This window comes from Empidonax traillii, unplaced genomic scaffold, assembly GCF_003031625.1.
Source record: "Empidonax traillii isolate 1590-97213 ecotype Southwest subspecies unplaced genomic scaffold, ASM303162v1 scaffold298:size702513, whole genome shotgun sequence".
NCBI lineage: Eukaryota > Metazoa > Chordata > Aves > Passeriformes > Tyrannidae > Empidonax > Empidonax traillii.
Genome location: NW_020955491.1, coordinates 563,252 through 585,461, shown reverse-complemented (window position 1 = coordinate 585,461; position 22,210 = coordinate 563,252). Strand labels below are relative to the sequence as shown.

The window sequence follows — 22,210 nt, the reverse complement described above, 5'->3', positions numbered from 1 at the left end:
TTGGCTGAGGTTTCAGAATTCTCTTTGAGTTTATCCTTGGATGTACTAGATTATCCAGGCTGTACAAGTTAATGTCAAAGCAGATCAGAATATACCTGTTTGTTAAGACCTGGTGTCTCCCAGGCTTGATGCCTTCCTTATCTGCTGTTTGAACTCCTCACCTTGTACTATCTTCTGCACTAAACATGCAAGAATGATTCCCTTTACACTGAGATCCATCTCTGCTCTGTCCTGCCTCTTTCAATTTCCACAACGAGTGTTTTGAAATATTTCAAGTCCATTGTTTCATTTTCTAGTTGCCCCCAGTAGTCACTGAGTGAGGGTTTCTTTAAGTTGTAAGTTTATCCAAACAGAGAAGAACTCAATGTTTTTGTTTTTGTGTTTTTTCTGCTGTGGAAAAACATCAACATAGAGCACTAATTGCTCATTAGAAGTGATTTTGAAAAACATTTCTGTCGTTCCTGCCTGGTGGCTTTGCATGTAAGTGTGGGTGCAGAGAACATGCTAGTTATGACTGGGCAACCTGTAAACTTCTTCCAGGCATATTTCAGGAGCCAAACCCAACTTTCCTTGCTTATGTGAACAGCCAAAGGTCTGTAAGCCACTTCCAGATAATGGAGCATTTGACTAAGAATGATTCTGTTGATACTTAATGTTTTTAAAAGTTATTGTGTTGGAAACAATGTAATTTGCTTTTATTCCAACCAAAATATTCATTAGCCAACTACTAAATATTTTCCTGGCTGCACTCCTAGGAGCAGCTCTGCCTCTTTTTCCTTGAAAATTAGTGTTCCTGTTAATGGAGTTGATGCCTCAATGGGAAACATCAGTGAATTTCCATTGTCTAAAGAGTTATAAATTCAAGTTTGCAAGTGTCCCAAAATCAAAACAAATAGGGGCTTGAGTGCCTGCATTTCCTTGAGGGTGGGAAGTTTCATTTGCCTGTTTTGAATAGCAAGTCATTTTTCATTAAGCCAACTATTGTTGATAGCAGGTTGAAGTATGCAGCTCTGGTATGCTTGGAAAACACTACCATTCTTTTAAATTGCAAACTGGTGGTAAATTTGAGGGCCCACTCACTTACAGCACAGATGGCATTTTGTGTTTTTCTTCTTTTTTTTTTTTTAATTTCTTTGGCCTAGTGATAGGAATTAATTGTGCAAAGGAAAAATGATGCTGATAAGCTCTGGGTGATAATACACAGTTCTGATATAGTATAACCAGTTTAATGAAATGGAGCATGCTTTCTGTCCCCCTGGACTTCACCAGTTTCACATGACCAAAGATTGCTGGAAGAAGTTAATTTTAAGTCTTTCTTGACTGTTGGATTTAATCCTTTTTTTTTTTTTTTTTTTTTTTTTTTTTTTTTTTTTTTTTTTTTTTTTTTTTTTTTTTTTTTTTTTTTTTTTTTTTTTTTTTTTTTTTTTTTTTTTTTTTTTTTTTTTTTTTTTTTTTTTTTTTTTTTTTAATGAGTTCCTAACAGTTTTGTTTCAGATTAATTTCAGCTTTAAAGAAATCAAGATGTAATAAAAACAAAGGGTGATATGAATTGCCTCCCCCTTCCCTTCCTCTCTCAAGATGGAGATGTGTGCTGGCTCCTGGCTTTTGCAGTGCCTGTGCCGTAACAGGATTATAAATTGAGGCACTTGTGTAGTGTCCCGAACAAAATCATAGCCTCTGCAGAGGAGGGATTGAGAAGAATTCCTCCTGTGTAGACTGCCTTGATAGACTCTTCTTACCTTCCTCATTAATGCTCTAGAGGAATGTCCTCCAGAAGAGCAGTGGGAGGTGATGGATGGCCATGAGGTGTTACATTTTTCTTGGATAAGATAGGGAGCTCAGAGTTAAATCTGAAAAGGGATATTGTTATAGTGTATGGGCTTTGCTTTTTCGTAAATCTGGAAGGGTGAAGGAGCTCTGTTGAAACATCACACACTCCTCACAGTCTTTCTGTGGAGAGGAGGTATAAAACAAATTTACACCAAAATATGTTTTGGCTTGTGAAGTGAGAGGTTTGTGATGAAAAATTGTGTCAGCCATCTGCTCCTTGGCTTTGGGCTGAGGTCCTGAAGCTGGGTACGGCGCTGTGGCTGGGAGCTGCCCTCTGTGTGTTGTGTGCCCTCTGGCACGTGTGTTCTTTATGCCAGGAAGTTCCCTGTTGCGAGAAAAGTGCCTGTTTATCTTTGCTCTTCTGTGTTTTGATATTTTCTGTTTCTTTTCATTCTTCAGATATGAATCCCCAAATATTGCCTTACGTTGTGGAATTATGCTGAGAGAGTGTATCCGACATGAACCCTTGGCCAAAATCATACTCTTTTCAGAACAATTCCGAGACTTTTTTAAATATGTGGAAATGTCAACATTTGATATTGCTTCTGATGCCTTTGCTACATTCAAGGTAAATTATTCAATACCTGCACCATAATGTTGTGTTAAAAATGGTACTTCATCAGTAGTCATCACTGAGTGTTGTGTTGCTTTGAACTGGGTGGCTTTTTTATCGTTCGGTAAAGGATGTAATTAATTCTTGGTCTGATTGTAACAGGATTCACAACAGTGATCAAGTCTGCAAAGAACCTTTAGAGAAATGTAAACCCATATTTAATTAACATTCTTCATCTTGATAACCCAAGGTCTTTCATGCAACCGTTTAAAACTCAAATTGATCATACATTTACATACAGTTCCTGTAAAGTGCATAACCTTTTTCTCTCCCTACCTTCCCCCGGAGACAAAACCACTGCCCATTGTGACCACAACCACAACAGAAGGCATCCTTTAAAAGTAACTTTTGAAATCCTTGTAATTTTTGCTGTCCCTTCTGAGTTCGGCAGTCGGGTCTAGATTAATGCTATATCTGCTGATTATTGCACAATGTATTCATAGTCTTATTTTGTAACCCATGGTTCAGTGTAAGGACTGTACTGGCAAAAGCTGAGTAGGTGGAAGCACTGCATAGTCTCTGTATAGAGCCTGTTTTGTATTAAAAACGAAGTTGGGTGAAGCCTGCCAAATTTCTTGCAGTTTGTATGTGACCATCCTCATTCCCTAAGGGACTAGTATAGTCTTTGAGCAAAATTTGGTGCCGTGAGCTTAATGTACAGGGAAGATTATTTTATTTCTGAAAAATAATTTAAGAAAGCTGGGGAAAATTCTTTTTAGTTAAATACTCTTCTAAATATAGATGTAACTCCTTTTTTCTTCTATCACTGAGCTCCTTGCTGTCATAGAAACACATTGTGTATTCTTTCTTTGTAAAGCTAATTAGAAACATGATCAGATAGACTTTAGAATAACTGTAAGGATTGTTAGAGTTCAGCTCAGTCGTTACACGTATCCTGAAACCTGTCTTTTTTGCATTCTTCAGTAATGACTTGAGCAGGATTACTGATTCAAACCACTAGCTAATCAACAGCAGCATCTTCCCCTTATTTTAAGATTCAGTGTTGTGGTGTCCATTAGGTAAATGTTACCAAAGTCAAACTAGCTAGAGGCACGGACAAGTAATAGTACAGTGTAGGGCTCTATAAAAATGCAACATAACTGAGATATATAAGTCTTCTGTTTGTGGTATTTTACCCTATGCTCAGAAGAATATTTGTCTCTGGTAAGAAAAAATGCTCCTGGACTCAGTTTGCAGCTTGACAGAAGAGATTTGCATCTTTTCCCCGGGTCCTGCTTTGAGCATGACAGCAGAGTGTGTTGTTGGTGATGGACAGTCTTCACCCCAAACAGGAGGCAGGATGGGGACAAGGGTCAGTTAAGCTGTGGCAAGGATTGCAGACTGCTACAACCCTCCCACCAAAAAAGGGGGATTGATTGTTCACAGATCTACAGCTGTGGAAAGTACTTCTGTCCCCTGTGAACTGAGTGTATTTTTAGCAGGATTTAAAAATAGAATTCTGCATCCTCACATGCACTGAAAAGAGAGGAGTATAAGGGTAGTTCATCCTCAGACATAGGTCAGAAACTGCTAATAAAAAGGCTTGGGGGAAATGTATAAACTGAGGTGTTGGGTTGTTTTGTTTTGTTTCTTTTTTAAATTTCCTCTTAGCACCTGATACATGGTCAGTTCTGGAAATAAACCAGCTACCCATCTCCTATTTGTCTATTACTCTGAACACCAAGAAATGATGTGGAAATGATTGAATCATGATATATAAAGCTACCTCATTTCTAATACCTGAAAAATAAGTGCTATGATTGCTTGTTGGCTGGATTACTGAACTCATGTTTTTGGTTCTGTTGCCCCCATGTTGGGTTGGTAGTGTTGCCATTGAGGTGTCTGATTCAGAGCTGAAAGCCTTGGATGGTCTGTGCACCAGAGGAGGGCTTAATTAAATGTGCATTAAAGTCTGCGGATATTTATAGTAGGGAAGTATTGAAATTTTTTATGATCTGGAGACGTAGTTCTTAATTAAATTCAGCCAGGTGCACTGCAGAGAGAAAACAGCACTGTTAAAAATGCAGAGGAAGACGCTTGTGTTTAGAGATACAAGTTGGCTGTGGAGGGTGCAAGCAGCAGTTGGAAAGAGTGCTGACTGAATACTGCTGCTCCAGGCTTTCTTGTCATTTTCTGTGAAAAACTCATTTTGGATTGTATTCCATTTGTGCCCCCTATTGAAGGATGTTGTACTTGCCTCCTGAGTGTCCTGCATAAAAGTTTGTGAATCACATGTGTTTCCCTCAGCCTTTAAAACTGCTGTCATTGCAGTCCTGCTAAATAAAGGAATGTACTAAAAACATGCACTGGGTTTTGTAGGTCTCTCCTCTTATAATTGATGGTAAAAATAAACTATGTAAAGGATTTTTTTAATTTATGAGGATGTGTCTATGCATCTGCTTGAGCTCCTCGTCAGCTTCAGTCTGTGACTGGGGAGGGAAACCAAGGAAAATATGATGAAAAAGAGGGCAGAAACTGCCAAAAAAATGCCTACCTGAATGGACTTCATCAGGCATTTATTATTATGATCATTAATATGATCAGTTTTAAAAGAAGCAATAAAATCAAAACCATACTTAAATGCCTCCCACTGGCCACTCCATTTCATAGCTATTCATCCAGTAAAGAGATTCTGTCGCTGAGCACCAGCATCCCCATTCAGTGGGAGAGGTTCCTTTAATTTAAATTTGAATTAGTTGTCCTTTTAGCAATGGAGGCATCCCATCCAGCTGTCTGAAAGGTCTCCTACTGCTTGGTGTCAGTAAGCCAACCTTGGGCAGAAAAAATCTGCAGAAGAGATTCATCCCACCCACCTGAGTTTGCTTCCCCAAGGAGTGAGCGGAGGGCAAGGGAACCTGGATGTCTAGCTTAGACTGGTGACTAGCTTTCATTATTAAATAACAAAATGTATTGGTTATTATACACAGCAGTTGAATTTGAGTCTTCCTTGTTGTATTCTTGGAGATGAGCAATAGCAGTTGATCCAGCTTAGCATAGTTTCCAGCTATGAGGTAGCACGTAGGTCACTTTTGGCTTGGAGACCATAGCTCATCCCTCCCTAAAGGGTTAGTTTACTTTCTTCCTTTAACCTAACCTGGTTTAGCATTAGTTCTGTGCACTGTGACCAGTGAACATAAGAAAACGTAGGAGAGAAACATGAATAAAAAGAAAGAGTATAAGAATAGTTTTATATTGATTCTGTTAGCATTAAACGAGTTCTCCTAAAAGTCCTACTAAACACATAATGCAGTGTTGCCTGTAGAAACCGTGTTGTAAGTGCCTTCTGGTAGAAAGTACTGAAATACATTTGAGAATCAAGGGACCACCAGATGAGCATGCTCTCTCAGGTAACCTTTCTCTGTTCTTCTCCAGGACCTCTTAACACGACACAAATCGTTGGTGGCAGAATTTCTGGAACAAAATTACGATCCAGTAAGTATCAATGCTAAAAGAAATTTTTAATTCGTGTTCGTGCTTAGCTGGGAAAAGCGTGCTTTCAATAGCAGGGGGTTTCATGTTTTGACATAAAATAGCCACCCGTGACTGTAGAACTAAATACTGCTTTTTACTAGAGCAGAATCCTTGCACAGTGTGTGAAATACAGGTAACACACCTGGGGACACACGCCAAGGTTTCAGGAGAACTCATACTTTAAAATCAAGTTTTATTCCTCTGTGTGTGCATCGTATTTCCTCATATGTGAATGGAACTGAAACTTTATATGTAGATAGATCGTGGGCAAAAACACGTGCACTGTTTGAAACAGCTTTGTGATATCCCAGCACTGATAGGGCCATACTGGTGTTATTTATAGTACTTTGGGACAGAGAAGAAGAGTCACTGAAAGAAGTTTTAGCATTACTGGAAATTACATGTACCTAAATGAGGGACTGAGGTCTGAATATTCCTGTTACCATCCTAAGGCAAACAGTCCTTTGGTTAGCTGCCATTTTTCACTTTGATTTTTTGGCTCTGTTTTAGACAGAGTTGTGGGTCAGGAAAATTCAGTTGGAATCAACTAAAATTGGACTGATACAGATCATGGAATTATATTACTATGGGTTATATTCTCATGTTACCTGAGCTATTCTTTGTTTAATTGCCAAAGTGAAAAGGCCAATTTCTTTTATTCTAGTTACCAAGAAGGTTAAATAAAGAGCAGACTAATTATTGCTGAGTCACAAATGCTGCTTAACTGAAGTAAAATTAGTGTCTCTGCTAATCTTCTCTCTTAATACTGAAGCACTGCACTGGAACAGTCCCCATTTTACATTTATTTAACATTTTAAATTTTTAAGTGTTAATTGCCTGAGTGAGCATTTTTTTTTCTTATGATTCTCAGACAGCAGTGTTGGGTTTTCTCACTTGTTTGGTAGATGGTTTGGACATATTGCAACCTTCTCTCTCAGTCTTCTTGATGACAAGATTCCCTTGGCCCAGGCCTGCAAAAACCAGCACACGCTCGGCTCCTGGTGATCCTCACTGGGCAAATGGGTTTAGTGAGTGAGGGTGCTGAAAGCAGGCTAGGTGGCACCTCACAAAAGGAGCTTTTGGGATGCACCGTCACCATTTTGGGTACAGTATTAAATCACACACCCAGTCATGACCACGATATGAGTGAGTGGACATTACATGCTGGACTCGTGTCCTGGCAGCACGTCACCGTTCTGTAAGAAAAGGCTGTACAGACTCTGGATTACTTCTGTCCTAGTTGGCTCATGCCAGCCCCTATTACATCCAGTCCATATGTGGTATTCCCCTCTGCAGTACTTGAAAGAGGAGTGTTCCTGGGCGTTAACTCACTGCATGATAACTAGCCAAGGAAAAAGATCTGGCATTGCAGTGAAATGTTAGAGGGTAGCACTGCTGTGGCCTCTGCTGCTCCTCTGGCATGGCAAGGACCAAGAGGAGGAAAGGTGGACATGAATCTGATGCATTTGTGTTTTCTTGTTACTCTAGATCTTTGAGGATTATGAAAAACTCCTTAACTCTGAGAATTACGTGACGAAGAGACAATCTTTGAAGGTAAAGGCTCTGAGCACTTTCCTCTTCAATTTGTACTCCAGGTTATGCAAAATATCAAGGTGTATGTATCGCAATGGAGCAGCTGTTTTTCTAACAAAAAAGAACTAAAGGTTGTGATGCTTTTCTTGAAATGCACAGGAGCTCAGTGTCTTTTGTTTTCTGGATGTCTGGCGAAGCATTGGGCCATTTCTATGGAACCAGCCCTATTGTTTTTCATCTGGCCTCAAGTCTGTACTTTGGTTCAGAACATACATTAAAATGAACTTGAGACTAACATGATACTCTGTGTTTGGTGCCCCAAGTCTGACACAACCTGCAGATGGAATCAGATAGGTGTGTTAATGTAATACATGAATGAACTGAAGGTGTCTTTGTGGGACAGCTGCACTGCAATTGCTTCTGTCCTAACTGCTCACACCAGCTCCTGTTACACCCAGCACATATGCAGGATCCCTCTCTGTAGTGTTTAGAGGATGAGCATTGCTGGGCATTAAGTAACCAACTGCATGATAACAAGTCTAGTTTCTTTTTTTTTTTTTTTTAATAAAGGTAGTGACATTGAAACCTCTTAAGGAAACATTGAAATATGCTGCTGCTTTCTCTGCATTAAAAAATAATGTGATGAACTGGAAAAAAAAAAGTGTTTTTTTTCTAATTGTGCCTGTAGCTGCTGGGTGAACTGCTCCTGGACCGACACAACTTTGCCATCATGACAAAGTACATTAGCAAACCAGAAAATCTGAAGCTGATGATGAACTTGCTGCGCGATAAAAGCCCCAACATTCAGTTTGAAGCATTCCACGTGTTCAAGGTGAGCCACTGTAAGCTGTAGAGCTGGCAGTCATAAAAATGTCTTTCAAGGTGGACAAGAGAAAGCCCAGAAAATTAAGGCGAGGGATCGGGGTTTACAGTGAGCCTTTGAGAATGTCATAATTGAAAACCTTTCTATCACTCAACCTCTGGTTTCTCAACCTCTGGTTTCTGTTTGCCTTCCTTCAAGTGAGATCTTAAGCAGCAACATTTTGGTTTGGGCTGAAGGTAGTCAGTCAAGTAGTAATGAATTACAAGTAACAAAATACACACCTTCTAAGTAGTATCCAGGGGACCTTCCCCCAACTCTTAGGTCATTTTACCATGTGATTCTGGGTAAAAATTAAAAAAAAATCTAAAAACTCTACATTAAGATTAAAAGTAGATTGTGCTGATGCTGCACATCAGTGCAAAACAATTTGCTTTTAAAATTTTACTATTAAAAAGATTTAGTAAATATAAGCTTGAAGTGAGTTTAATCCTTCCATTGTTTTGCAGTGATCATTAATGCAGTCTTAATTATCAAACCCAACCGGTGTCGTTATTTTCATGATGATTAATGTTCATTACTGAGAAGTTTACAAATTCCCATCAAAAGAGTTGTCTGCTCTGGGACAGAGGGCGAATTGGATTGTTACTATGCAAAATTAACTTTAATTTGGAATGAACACATTAATTTTAAACTATAAACAGAGTTAGTAATGATTTTCAGAAAAGAAATATTGAGCCTGTAAGGATATCCCCTCCCCAAGATGGTTAAGATACCAGATCGCACCAAAAGATTGCAAAAAAAAGTTACATCAGCCTCCAGAAATTCAGGGTGACTTGTTGAGTTTTGTACTTCTGATTTCGAAAAAAAGCTTTCAGGTCTTCGGTGTGGAGGCTTAGAGAATGTTCAGGTTCTCCAAAAAGGCTTTTAGTTTCCTAAAAGGAAAAAATCTTCAAGGAGGATTAAAAAAAAAAAAAATAATCCCTGAAATAAGCAGCTTGGTAAGCTGTTCCCTTACTGACTCCCTCCATAGTCAACTGAACCACTGTGAGTAACTTCTGCTCTTCTTCCTTATCAAGAGGTATGTGACTCCAAGATAAACAAGCAGTCAGGCTCCAAACACTAGCAGACTTTGAGATGCCTATGAGGGGAAGGTATCAGAGGACTGGGCTCTCTTAGCTGTGCTGTGAAAAAATGCCAGATTTATGAAACACATGAGTTGCTCTTCCTGAATTAATGATAGGCATGACCTGTGCCTTGGGAATGCTCCTTTCACTTATTTTAAGAGGCATTCAAAAGAACCTGGAATAACTTAAAAAGGATTCCGGTGTGCAACCATGTCATGCATTGCTGTTGCTCCCATTCTGCCTTCTCATTCCTCCCTCCCTTTCCTTTTTCAGTATGTTGCATCCCATTTCCAGTTAGAGTGGGGATATTGCAGGCTCAGCCTTGCTTGACCACTAGCAGTTGCTGCCAGGTGGACATAATGCTTGGACCTTGGAGTGCCCAGCAAAACAAAGAAGGAGCAACAGTGACATTGTGTCTCCTCAGTTCAAAGGGAGGGCCAAGCTCTCTCCTGAGATGCCCAGCTCAGTGGGGTGATGTTTTTTTTCCAGTGGTACCAATCATCAGCACTACAGCGGTGCCATGGCATTCCTCACGCTGCCTCACAGTGCTCGTTGTGGGGAAACTACAGGCTCAGAGCAGAAGCTGATCTGCTGGAAATTGCTCATTTGTAACCACCAGCAGCACACGAGAGTAACTGTAGAGATGCAGCAGAGCTCCCCTTCTAGGATCCTCCTCACTGAGGATCTGAGTTCCCTGGATGTGGAAGCATTCAGCTTCTCCCGAGGGGACAAGGGTCATTACAGGGTATGCCACAGAAAATAGCATTGTGAATTAGCTTTGTAGAGAGGGTCAGAGTAGATCTTTTCCCTCAGATTTCACTTCTTAAATTGAGTTCTAGCTGCTTGAGAACTACTGAAGGAAATCCTTTAATATTTAAGAGAGACTGTTTGTGCCCTGTTCTGCAGTGTCTCTGCCTTCTGTTTCTGGGTTTGTGTCCCTCAGCCGGGTTCTCTTGTCAGCTATAATAATTCCATGTTAATGTAACTGGGAGAGGAATCTTGTCTTCAGCTTTTAATCTCATAAATTTTAAACTGTGCCTGCATTTTTAAGTTATGCTTGCAAAATGCCTATTCAGTCTTGGCTGAAATTACAGTAGACTAACCACAGTGATTTGGAATCAAAGGTCTGCTGAGAAGCAGATACTTGCTGCTCTGTCTGAGCTGCCAAGAGATTTGGGGTTAAATTACCTGATTTAGATGTTTCACCAGTTAGACACAGTAGAAATGAAAAAGTGTTTGTTTTGTAAGCATCCAGATTCCAACACTCCCATGCCCCAGCTGACCCAAAAAAAGGCTTATGACTCTTACTCCCTGAGGCAATTTCTAATTATTGACGATTCAAAACTGTAAGAGAGATTAAAATGATGAGTACTTCTTGTGCAAACTTACTTTGCAGGAACATTTTGTGGCTGAACAAGCCAATACCCCCAAGCTCTGACAATATTTCATTCATCCTGGTTGCTTTGGGTGGGAAAATGAAGACAAACAGAGTGCCCACTTGCAGTGCCTCTTTCCATTCTCCACTGAGGAGATGCTTGATCTTCCTACTAACTCCAGCTCCGTCTCTTCCTTTTCCCTGAGCAAAATGGAGCTTTTACCTTTCAGCACCAACCTGAAAGTCTGCAACTGTATTGTAGAGCTGGATGTTCCAGACAATGTATGCATGAGGATTACCCAGTGTTTAATCCTTGTGAAAGGCTAACATACCTCACCCCTTCCCTCCTCCTCCATAAATAATCCAAGAGGATTGCCTAGAGTTGTAGGCTTATAAGAGTCCCTGGTTCTTCTCTGCAGTGAGAGATGCAGTGGAGAGATGTCAATCTTGAACACACACACACACACACCGAGGACTTCCCAAGTATTGGGAAGGGCTCTCCAGCTTCCTTGATGAGTTTGTGATATGTTTGATTAGTGGAGCCTACTTGGACTTTGCCTGTTTGAAGAGGAGGCCGAATCTTTCAGATGTAGGTGAATGCAGTGGAGGTATTCCTTTGACCTTACACATTTACAAATAAAAGTTAACAACAAGCTCTCTTGGCTTTCACGTAAACAATCAGATTATTTTGAGGAAAACACCCAGTAGCAGTGAACTGGGATTATGCAACTTTCTCATTCTTAAGCAGACATTTAGCAAGATACATTTGACTGTTTAGGTCTAAAAATAGAATGGGTACACTGTGTTTTGTGACCTTAGTTCCATTTTTCCATTCTCTTTCATGCACGTTACGAGCTACCTCCTGCAGCTTGCTCTGCAAATGGCCTCACATAATTTGACCGTACCAGCAGGTTCCTCTTGGTATGAAGCTGAAACCACATTTGTGGGGATGTGTCCTCTCTGTTTCTTAGCTGGAGAGCTTAAAGGGCAGGAATTATTATGTGAAGCATTGAGCTACAAGCAACATGAACCATAAGGCACTTCTGTGTGCAGGTTCCTGACAGTAAGATTGTGCATGACCCCAGAGTAAGTCTTAAAATACTCAGTCCAGGGCATCCAACCTCTTTAATCACTTCTGCTCTGCTGTAGTCCCAGAGGGTGGTAATGCCTGGTTATTAATTGTAAGGAAATAAGGTCAAAGTCTCTAATCATGTAGTTTTGATGTTTGTTTGAAGAAATACAGTATGACTTTTGATGGAAAAGACAGCAACCATTCCACTTTGGACAATTTTTAAAGCTTCAGAGTTGATTTTCATTCCAGGCCTTTTGCAAATACTCACAAAACAGAACTGTGCCAAAACAGCTATATTTAGAGTTGGAATTTTTATATGAGTGCTCTCTTTATTTTGGGTCTCCGTCTCTCTCAGCTATCTGAATTTAGTGCTCTAGAACACTCACCCTTTCATAATAAAACTAGAGGTGAAACTAAATTCTCTGTGGTTAGGTTCAACTTCATTAGTAGTACAGTAGCACAGTAGTAATATTCCAGAAAGCATTAATAATGATTTCTATTTTAGGGAGTGACCTCCCCCTCTATGACCATAGAGAGTTCTGAATGAGGGGGACTCTTTTTAAAGTAAAGTCTTGTGGTGGTCCTACTCCTGGGCTATGTGAAGCTGATCAGTTGATACTGGTAGAATTGATTTTGTTTGCTTAGCTAAAGTATTGAATAACATTTCAGGAATTTTCTGGTCCTTGAACATTCTCTCTTTATGAGTCCCTGCTGACACTGAGCAAGACTGGCAGTCGAGATGATCCTTGTTTGAATGTTCAGTTTGCCAGTTTTGCAAGGGGAAGATTATAATCTATAAATATTCAAGCAGGAAGATAAACAGGATGTGATGACTTCTATTAAACTAAGTTCTTTAATTATTTGCTATGGTAATACCAGTGGTAGGACCAATATGAAATGCTATTTACTAGGTTTACCACTAACCTTGCAGTGCATTTTGAAGAGCAGATAGCTTTTACAGGAAGAATTATTTAGATTTCTTCATTTTGAGTCACCCTTCACCTGTCTTTAGATACAAATATTAGGGAGGCCTAATATTCATTGAAGGAAGACGTTTAGCACTTCAAGGTCAGGCCTTCGTTAATGACTTTCATTTGTATCATCATCAGATCGTTTCTGAACACGTGGGTCCCGCCAGTGTACTTGATAGTTTTCTTCTCCTTGTCATCAAGGTGGAACTGAACTCCAAAATTGAAAATTTAATGAAGATCTGTAAACAGTTACTTTCCTCATTCCTGCCTGTAGACTTACGTCCTGCTTTTCTCAAAGGAAGCTTGTCCTGGTGACCTTATCATAGTTCGAATGCTGGGAGTATCCAGCTTCCATCAGTGTGGTCACCTGCTGTAGGTCAACACACAGGGAGCTGCATTGTAGGGCAGCTCCAGATGAGAACATGAACTGCTACAGTCTTAGCTGAACCAAATATCTGTACTCATGAGATTTCAAGATTCCCTAGGCAAAACACAGACTGGAAAGCTGTAAAGTACATTCAGTAGTGATGTATATCCCCAGACCCTTTTCGCCCTGGTCTAAGGGGAACCAATACATCAACAGCAGTGTATCAAAGTTATTTGCAAAGGAGGAGATACTGCTTTCATGTGCTGCAGGCAGCAACAGAACACTTAGTTGCGGGCAGTTCATCAGGTGTAGTGAGAGCTGTGAACTGGCTGTGCCACCCAGGGGTTGGTGTGTCCCCTGGTACAAAATTGCCTTCTGAGTACTTGGGACATGGTGCAGGAAAGCTGTTTTTCCAGAGTGGGTGCTCTGAGGGGGTCCTTGAGAAGGAGGCTGTTGGTGCTGCTCTTGAGAAGTTTTAAGTGGCAAGTAGGAGTAAAAAAGAAGGAATTATTTAGGATTACAGCTCAGGGTAATCAGAGAAGGGTGACTTGGAGGCCTGTGTGAATAACTGTAGATACTGTGCCGTCACAGGGACCACAGCCTGGCCACTGGATCAAGGAAAACTTCATAGTACACTTGGGGTCTGGAAGCATTCACCCAGCATGGCAGAGGTTGCAGTTCTTTCTGCAGAGCACTTTGAAGGGACTCCTAGGACCAGCCTGAGGAGGAAGTATCCAGTGGAGACAAAAGCATAGGCAGAGGTTAGGGCTGTTACAGCATCAGGATGCAAGAGTTTAAGAGTTGATGCTTTGCCTCACCTTAATGGAATGAAAAAGTACTCTTACCTTCCTGTTTGGGCAGAAATACTGTGTGGCACTGTCGATGTGTGCTGAGCCCCACTCCTTCCACACATTCTGCTCATGTGGCATTTGATACAAGCGGTGTGGAACATATCCTTATTGTAATGTGTGAAGCCTAACGGTGGGTCCAGTGTGAACCCTGCCCCAGGCTGTACCAGGTGTTGTTTCTGGGGCCAGGGGGCTGTAAGGCAGGCCCCCAGCAGAGTGTGCGTGTTCCTCCTCATGTAGCACAGCTCCTCCCTGTGCAGCCGGGCATGGCCCAGGTTCTCATGTGGGCACGACTTCAGTGGAGATAAATGAACCTGGGGAAGAGCCCCACCGCTCTGGAGCCACCAGCTCCAGGGCCGGGCCAGCGGTGGTGCCCCTGCTCTCGGACAGACAACATGCCATTCTGTGCTGTCAGCAGATGTTTGTTTTCATTCTGGTTTGGACAGGCTTGGAGGGAAACTGGATGCTTTCCAGTTCTGTCCATCCTTAGTTTCTTCTCATTGGGTAGACAACAACTGAAGTTATTTCTGTCGTTGCACAAGCGCTCAGGCGGTGTTTTGTTGACCGGCCATGGTAACCTCGGTGAGAGCCAGATGTGGGAGCTGCTCCCGGAGTTGCTGCACGTGTGTTCCCACCGCAAGCCCCCCGCCCCATCTGCCCCTTGTGGCTGATGTCCGCAGAACCCGCATCTCTGCAGCCTGAGGTCCCTGAAAATAGAGCTCAGCACCTCTGGCCTTTGCAATCAGCCTTAGGTTCACCACCCTCAGCCGGCCCTTAACGCAGGGGGAAAAGTCAAAGAAACAGTGTTGCAGCATAAGGGATCATATTCAGAGATGGAAAACTGCAGCGTTAGGGATTATGGAGAAAAAAAATTAGGCCATGGGTAGGTTATCCTTCAAACCTGCTATTGGAGAAGACCAGGAAGCCCCCAGTGCAGGGCTGGCTGTGCCCGGTGAGTATTTGTGTGTCAAGTCACCTCCTTCCATCGCCAACCTCCACTGCTCAGCAAGCTCTGAGGAGGTGCTGGGCACACCATCCTGCTCCTGCGGCTGTAAGTTTCCACATTCCCATGAATGGATTAGGCAGAGGGAAGTGGGGCCTCTGACATACTTTTCCAAACCAAAACAAAGCTGGCAAGTCTAATTTTAGGCCTGGTTTAATATGGAAATGATATCAATCCTGACACAAAGCTTTTCCATCCTCCTGATAATAGATTTCTGTGTATTTGTCCTGTGGGTGGAAGAGGCTGAGAACTGATAGCTTACTTTGGACAGCTGGGTTTACAATCAAAAGTTTTTATCAACAAAGAGCAAAATGAAAGGGAAGCGATACCACACACGGGCATAGCTTTGCTTCGATTTGCTGTTGAACCAACATGTTTGAACTCCTCTCTGTGTGCCTTAGGACAAGGTGTGTAGCAGCAGAGTACCTGCTGCCAACCTTCAGCTAACTTGCTAGAAAATAACTTATGGGGATGTTGTGACTGATGTTCTTCTCTCTCTCTCTCTCTCTCTGTCCCCACCCCCTCACTGTCTCTCTGTGCCTGATTTTGTTTGCATGTTAGGTTTTTGTGGCCAGTCCAAACAAAACACAGCCTATTGTGGAGATCCTGTTGAAAAACCAACCCAAGCTAATTGAGTTTCTGAGCAATTTCCAGAAAGAGAGGACTGACGACGAACAATTCACTGATGAGAAGAACTACCTGATTAAGCAAATCCGAGACTTGAAAAAGCCGACGGCATGAAGAACTCCTCTTGTTTTCCACTGTAGACATTAAACTCAGTTGTTAACTTCCTCTGTGTCCCTTAAACACCATAATAGTGCTTGAGAAGGCACAGCAAGTGCCTGGTTTTTATTTTGTCTTTGTTCCTAGATGTCGAGAATATAGGGGTTTTACATGAGAACTAAAAAACCAAAAATCTAGAATAATATATTATTTTTAATCAAGACTATAATTATTTATGTCAGTTTAGAATCTCTCTGTAATAGAAGCTGGTGTGACAGATTTTCATTTGTGCTCAAGAAGAGTGAACCTCTTTGCTTAACTTTATCAGCAAACTCAAGCTGCTGGCAAGTGCACAGGGCAGGTCTTCTGAGGACTGTAACGTTGTTCCTTCACACCTGTCATTGTGACTTGGTTCTAGCGCTGCACACACACACACAAGACTGTGAAAGAGCACCTTTGTCTCTGGAGTTAGCTGCACTTATAGGTCAAGTCCTTTAGTCAGAACAGCGGGAGATGAAAAGGCAGTAAATGTAACGTTTTTGCTTCATTTTGTATTCTTTCATCTTTAAGTTTTCCTTTTCCCTAGATCAGAGGTTTCCTATTTAGTGCTGAGGAGCGGATGGATGCATCAGCCAGGTGAGCTGTTTCTGCCTGGCTCCCATTTCCCTGTATGTGATGTATCTTTTGTTAGAGCACAGGCCAATCCCATCGGCTCCCAGGCAGTCTGATGAGGAGCAGCCCCAGGTACACGGTGCCTGGTGTAACCCCCAACGGGAAGAAGGCAAGAGCAATCCCCCTCCATCAAGGCTGTGTTCCATTGCCAATAAAGATCCTGCATCTACGGAAACCAGCGATAGCAGAGAATATTGGGTCGTGGCCAGAGCTGCTTAGCTGAATCGTGCTGAGTGCTGAGCCCCAGCACCAGTGAGAGAGGAGGGTCCTCAGTGTCTTCCCATCTGAATTCCAGTCCTGTCTGTGCAAGGTGGGGTTGAGCCGAGTTCAGCGAGGGGACGCTGAAAAGGCCTCAGCCTGAACCGCTGAGTGGGCCGAGGTCCCCAAGCCTGCAGGTGCTTTTAAAGCTCAGAGCATTTACTAGATATGAAAATCAAGAGTGGGAGGCCATTTAACAGCCTCAGGCACCAAAGGCTACTTATAGTCTGGTGTTTGCTGTCCTTGCTCATCCTCACATGAATTCAGGTTCTGCATTAAAGTTGTAGAATGGGAAATTGTTGCACTGCTGATGTTTTAAGTTTAATAAGCTCTGTGGTACAGACAGTGTTTCCCTGGTGTGTTGGAAGAGTTTTTTGGGTCTTTTGTTTTCTAGCAGGAAAATGTTACTCTGAGGCTTTATTAGGAAGTGGAGTTTGAGAGCAGGGAGTGGAAATTTCTTGAATTTTTCTGGACAGCCTAAGTTCTGAGTTTTCCTATTTGTTGTAAGACAGTTCTTCAGCTAAAACTCTAGCTAATGCTTCAGATAAAAGGTGACACTGAATTGTAAAAACAGAACAAGCCCTTTTCTTTCATTAAACTGTGGTACAGGGATGACTGATACTTTAATTTTTGTGCTTTAGAAAAGGGAAGAAGTGGAACAGATTGTGGACTCTTTTTTTTTTTTTTCAGATGTCAGATACACACAACAAATATACATCTTAGTTGCCTGGAATTAAAAAAAAAAAAAAAAATATTTACAAGCTATTAAAGGCATGATTACTGATCACTCTTTATTTCTATCCCTGTGGGTTTTTTTCCTCTTGCCTTTCTGGGTAGCCAGTGCTAAAATTCCTTCCCATCAGCAGAGAGATGAGCACTGCCTTTGGAGCTTAATGCACTTCAAAGCATCACCGCTGCAGCCCTGGCTGGCAGGGGGCTGGCGACCCCAGCCCAGCTTGGCCTGACCACAAGCTGCACCTCCAGCCCTGTGGGTGGTGCTCACTGTCAGTGGTCGCTTGCAGGTTTATGGGGGACCATCTCCGGAATTGCAGTCCTCGGAGGCAGTGATTTACGTTTGATCCCATGAGATTTGGAGCCTGAATCTGAAGAGTGCTTGGCTGCGCTCTGAGCTCCTGGGGTGGGGCTGGTCTGCAGGGCTGGTTTAACCCAGAGACACGTGTCCATTGCCTCAGCCTCTGGAGTCACATGAGAACATGGGGCTTCCAGCCGGTGCTCGGAAAAAGCATCTAATGGAGTGTTGCTGGGGAATGCCTGTCCTTGACAAAGGGAATGTGACCCACACAGAGGTGCCCGGAGAGTGAGGGGTCAGTGCTGGGAGCTGCTCTTTTCTGCATGGCCTGGATATGGAGCACTTGAAGGCATACAAACCTGGCTGTAATACGAGGAGTGAAGTGGCACCCTGTTGTTTGTGTGGGCACAGATGTGTAAGGCCAACAGGGAACAGGGTGTTGGGCCGTGTCCCTGCGAGGGCAGCCTTTTCCAGGGTGAGCAGTCATCAGACCACATGAGTAAGTGGTAAGAAAAACTTCGAAAAAGGAGTCTGCATGTGTGTCTGCAAGAAAGAGAGGAAAAAAGGTGTGGTCTTACGGTAAAATGACCATTTCCAGGCCCCTTGCAGCTTATTTTACAAGAAGCCAGTCCTGAAGTAGATATTGCCAATACATCTCAAAGTAACTGAGTCTGCCCCAGGCTTAGCTTGCTTAGGTCTTTGAAAGAATAAAAAGCAAAAGAAAGGGTGAAGATGAAATTAAGCACCATAATAATATTTCACAGCAGGTGGGGACACATCCCTAATTAAATGAAAAGGAGGTCTTGTGTAGTGTGACTTTGATATAAACACAATTTCCTTTTGATGCATTTCAGTCAAGGTGGTTTTTCTGCCTAAGGGAGTGCTCCCACCAGGAACTCACGATTTATCTGAAATTACTATCTGAGGGAGCTGTGTGATTGCAGGACAGAGCTCATCAGAGTGAGGACAGCGAAGAAGGAGAGAAAGAGGCTGGGGGACGCTTGGTCTGCAGCCTCTCCATTGCAATCCCTTCCCAGCACTCAGGGGAGTTTGGATCGTATGAATGGATCTCTGCCAACGTGCAATGTACAATCCTGCAACGTCAAACCTCATTTGATACAGTGGAGTGCCAGGAATCTTTAAACCACAAACTTCTGTCCTGGGATTTGGACAGCTTGTGCTGAAATAAATAAAATCTGATTAGAGGCGGCAACAGGCTCCCCAGTGTGCACTGGCATGTGCGCCAGCAGGTGTGAACCCAGGGGAGGCCACAGGACTCTGACCTTCAACAAATGGGGGCGTTAGGACTGCTTGAGCCTCTTAATCCTCATTCTCCAGAGAAAAGATCAGATGAGAAGGAAAGAATGACTTGGACCTTGTAATCTAATGATAACAGCACATGCACGAGGGAGAGGAGCTCCAGATCCCATTTGTTCTCTAGCGCATGCTTTGCTCTTGTCTGTGAAATTGGAGCAGGGCTAAGAGAACTCAGGCCTCTTTCCAAAGGGCGCAGTGGTGTTTGGTCACTAGAGAGGCTTTTTCTCTGGGCCAACAAGTGCTTCATTTTTCTGTCTGAAGTGGAAGCACTTCAACATTTTGGCTGGAAGCCCCTTCCTGAGAACATCTTCTGCCTGCTGGTGATAGTTGTTATAAGGCATTGTGACATGAAAGGCAATTGTGCCTTAGCTCTCCCCTTTCTTGACTAAGCATCCTTGCATAAAAATATAGGTTTCCATGGACTGGGTATAAGGTGTCCCAGAGCCTCCAGGGGGAGGTTTGGCCCCATGGTGAGAGAGACTCCTGTGGGCGAGAGCTGCTGTGGCCGAGGGAAGAGAAGGGAGGGAAATCCCTGCACCCCAGCCCATGCTGAAGGTGAGCCTTGCCTGCAGCAAAGGCTCCAATCCCTCAGGCTCTGTTGTGAGGCCACAAGGTATGAGCAGACCAAGCCAGCTCTGAGCACAGTTTGTGCTGAGCAGGGAATGTGGGACAAGGCTAAGGGGAAGCCTAAGCCTAACTGCAAGGTTAGCGGTTTTGGCCGTGTGGTTCAGCTCTAAGTCAAGTGTCTCACAGGGCTGTGACTTGGCCCAGCTTCCCCAGGAACCCCAGGGAGAGGCAGGCCATGAGCCCAGCCCTCCTGACTCATGGTCCTGCTCCACAGCGCCTGCCTCGAGCTGGCCCCTCTTTCCAGGAATGTGAGAGGAGGAAAAACGATCAAACAACCCACCCCTTTTGTGCGGCATCAGTTGCAAGGGACTTTCCAAAGCCACGGTAAAAATAACCTTTTCCACCTCAGGCTGTGTTACAGCAAGTGGCAGCATGGGGACAGCCTGTGCCAGGGGTGCAGCCATGGCCAGCCATGCCACAGAGGGGAGGCAGCTCCCCCCATGTGGCTCAGTGACCATTGTGCTGAGGAGAGGGCTGGTGGTGTGCCAGCACATCCCACGGGACAGCAGTCGGCCTCGCATCGTGCAGCTGAACGTGGTAATTCACCATTGCTACAAGAGCTCTGTAGCTGTTTTCACCACCCTATGGCACTGGCACCAGCTGGAAGGGCTTTGCTGCTGAGCCTTGGCCCCAGGAAAGCCCCACACTGCCCTGAGACTGCAGGTGTCTGCTGTGGTGCAGCACATGAGCCATGGCCTCGTGTGTGTCCCACGCCACCTCAACCTCCTCCCTCCCTCGGTGTCTGTTTTGCTCCTTGGTAGTGATGCCCACAGGTCTACGGGATGAGCTGTGCCCTTCTTCAGAGCCTCTCCCCCAAGTCCAGATTTGGGAATGAAACCTCATTGTCCCAAGGCCAAATGTGTAACCTGTGTGCTTTAGCTGCCACGCCGTGCCAGCAGGCACCTCCAGCATGTTGAGGTTTGACAAACAATTGGACACAACAAGCACACAACCCCTGAGGTGACAGGTATGAACAGCCTTTTGGCTGCAGGACGGACACCAGCCCAGTCACAGCACCATAGCCCAGCTCCTCGCAGTTAAAGGAACAAAACCCACCCAACTTCCTAGTGCAGCTCTCCTGGGGAGAGCTGCCAGTCCACTAGTGAATGGAGTTATTTCTTCCAAGGACACAGAGAAGACAGGACCATGTCTTTGGGGCCATGAAATGCCTTGCTCAACTCTTATGAATAGAGGCCCTTTATTTCCAAATTGCAGGGTACATTGCCTCTCCTAACGCTCAGCTTTGGCAATGCCCTGCAACTCGCTTGTAGAACAGCTGGCTTTGACAAGGGTCTGGAGTGGATTTAAAAATACCCCTGTCAAAGCAGAGCCTGCTGCATCTGTTTGTGCAAACACGCAGTCAGGGTTGGCTTCTCAGCAGGTGGCACACCCCGGCACTGCCCTGCCCCGGCAGCCAGCGGGGAGCAAACAAAACCCGGCATTTGCTCAGGCAGATGGTCAGATGCCCAACGGGCTCTGTGTGCATGGAACAAGCAGGAGCCTGCAGGGAGCAGGGCTCTTGAAATCCCATGGGGGAAATGGAGAAAGGCATCTCCTCCCCATTTTAAAGTTGGGTGTGGGGGAAAAGTTATATTCACAGACTGACTTGCCTTGTGCCCCAAGGAGTGTCAAGGGCAGAGCCACAATTAGCTCATGGCACAGAGCAGGTTCTTGCTGTGGGCTGACAGCAATGGCTCATGCTTCCTGCCCAAGGCTCAAAGGAAAGCGACACTGGGGACCAGCAGGCAAGAAAGCAGGATGTCCCAGGGGATGGTAGGCATTGCAGAGGAAGGAGATGCATATGTTCATTCCAACAAAAGACCCAGCTCTCATGCTAATAAATAGCACTTCTAGCCATACAGTTAAGCTCCTCTGCTTCCTGCTGGCTTTTGTTTTCTCTAGCTAAATCTATCTTCTCCCACAATAGGATAGAAAGACTAACTGCAGGTGAATGTACTGGCATTCATACTATCTTACATATGTCTTTCAGGTATTTCTGAAATGACACTGGGGGGAAAGAGGGGAATGTGTCTATGCTGACATTTATGTGACATGTCCCTAAGGCCTGGCTCTTGCTGAAGTGATTGTTCAAATGCTTCATGGTTTCCCCAGGCTTTTTCAACCCCTTATTTTACCTCCAAGTTAGAAATTTAGCTGCCCTGGAGGAAAATTTCCTTGCAAAGCAGTGACCTCACTAGAGCCAAAGTAAAGAGCAATGTGGGCAAAGAAGGGGAGAAAATGCAGGCAGACTGCAAAGGCTTCATTATTGCTAATATATCTGCTAGTGCCACTGAGAACATGTTGCATGAGTACATTGAAGCTGGAACAGACCCCATCCCTTCAACAGTGGTGGGAATGCAGTGGTCCTGTAGATACAGGAAGCCGCCCAGTGCTGAGGCAGAGCTTGGCTCCCCAGAAAAGTGAAGTGGAAAATTTCCTGTACAAACAGCTGATACTTGGAGTGCAGAAGATAAATGTCACACTGCAAAATACCCCAGGGAAAAAGCCATGCTCAGCGTTTTCCTCTGCATGTCTGTTCCCAGCCCAAACAGG

At 43.7% G+C, this 22,210-nt stretch overlaps 1 protein-coding gene across 4 annotated transcripts in view; it reads left to right on the top strand.

Moving 5' to 3' along the window:
* CAB39L (calcium binding protein 39 like) overlaps positions 1 to 17,467 on the top strand; it is a 63,233-nt gene extending 45,766 nt beyond the window's left edge. For 3 of the 4 annotated variants that reach the window (XM_027890807.1, XM_027890809.1, XM_027890808.1), the window contains 5 exons: positions 2,230 to 2,398; positions 5,816 to 5,875; positions 7,403 to 7,468; positions 8,136 to 8,279; positions 15,592 to 15,822. In XM_027890807.1, coding sequence (XP_027746608.1) covers positions 2,230 to 2,398; positions 5,816 to 5,875; positions 7,403 to 7,468; positions 8,136 to 8,279; positions 15,592 to 15,771 — 619 coding nt within the window. In that variant the 3' untranslated portion in view covers positions 15,772 to 15,822. Of the gene's footprint in view, positions 1 to 2,229; positions 2,399 to 5,815; positions 5,876 to 7,402; positions 7,469 to 8,135; positions 8,280 to 15,591 lie in introns of all 4 variants that reach the window. The other variant, XM_027890806.1, reaches the window with a different exon arrangement.
* Positions 17,468 to 22,210: the final 4,743 nt, after the last annotated feature.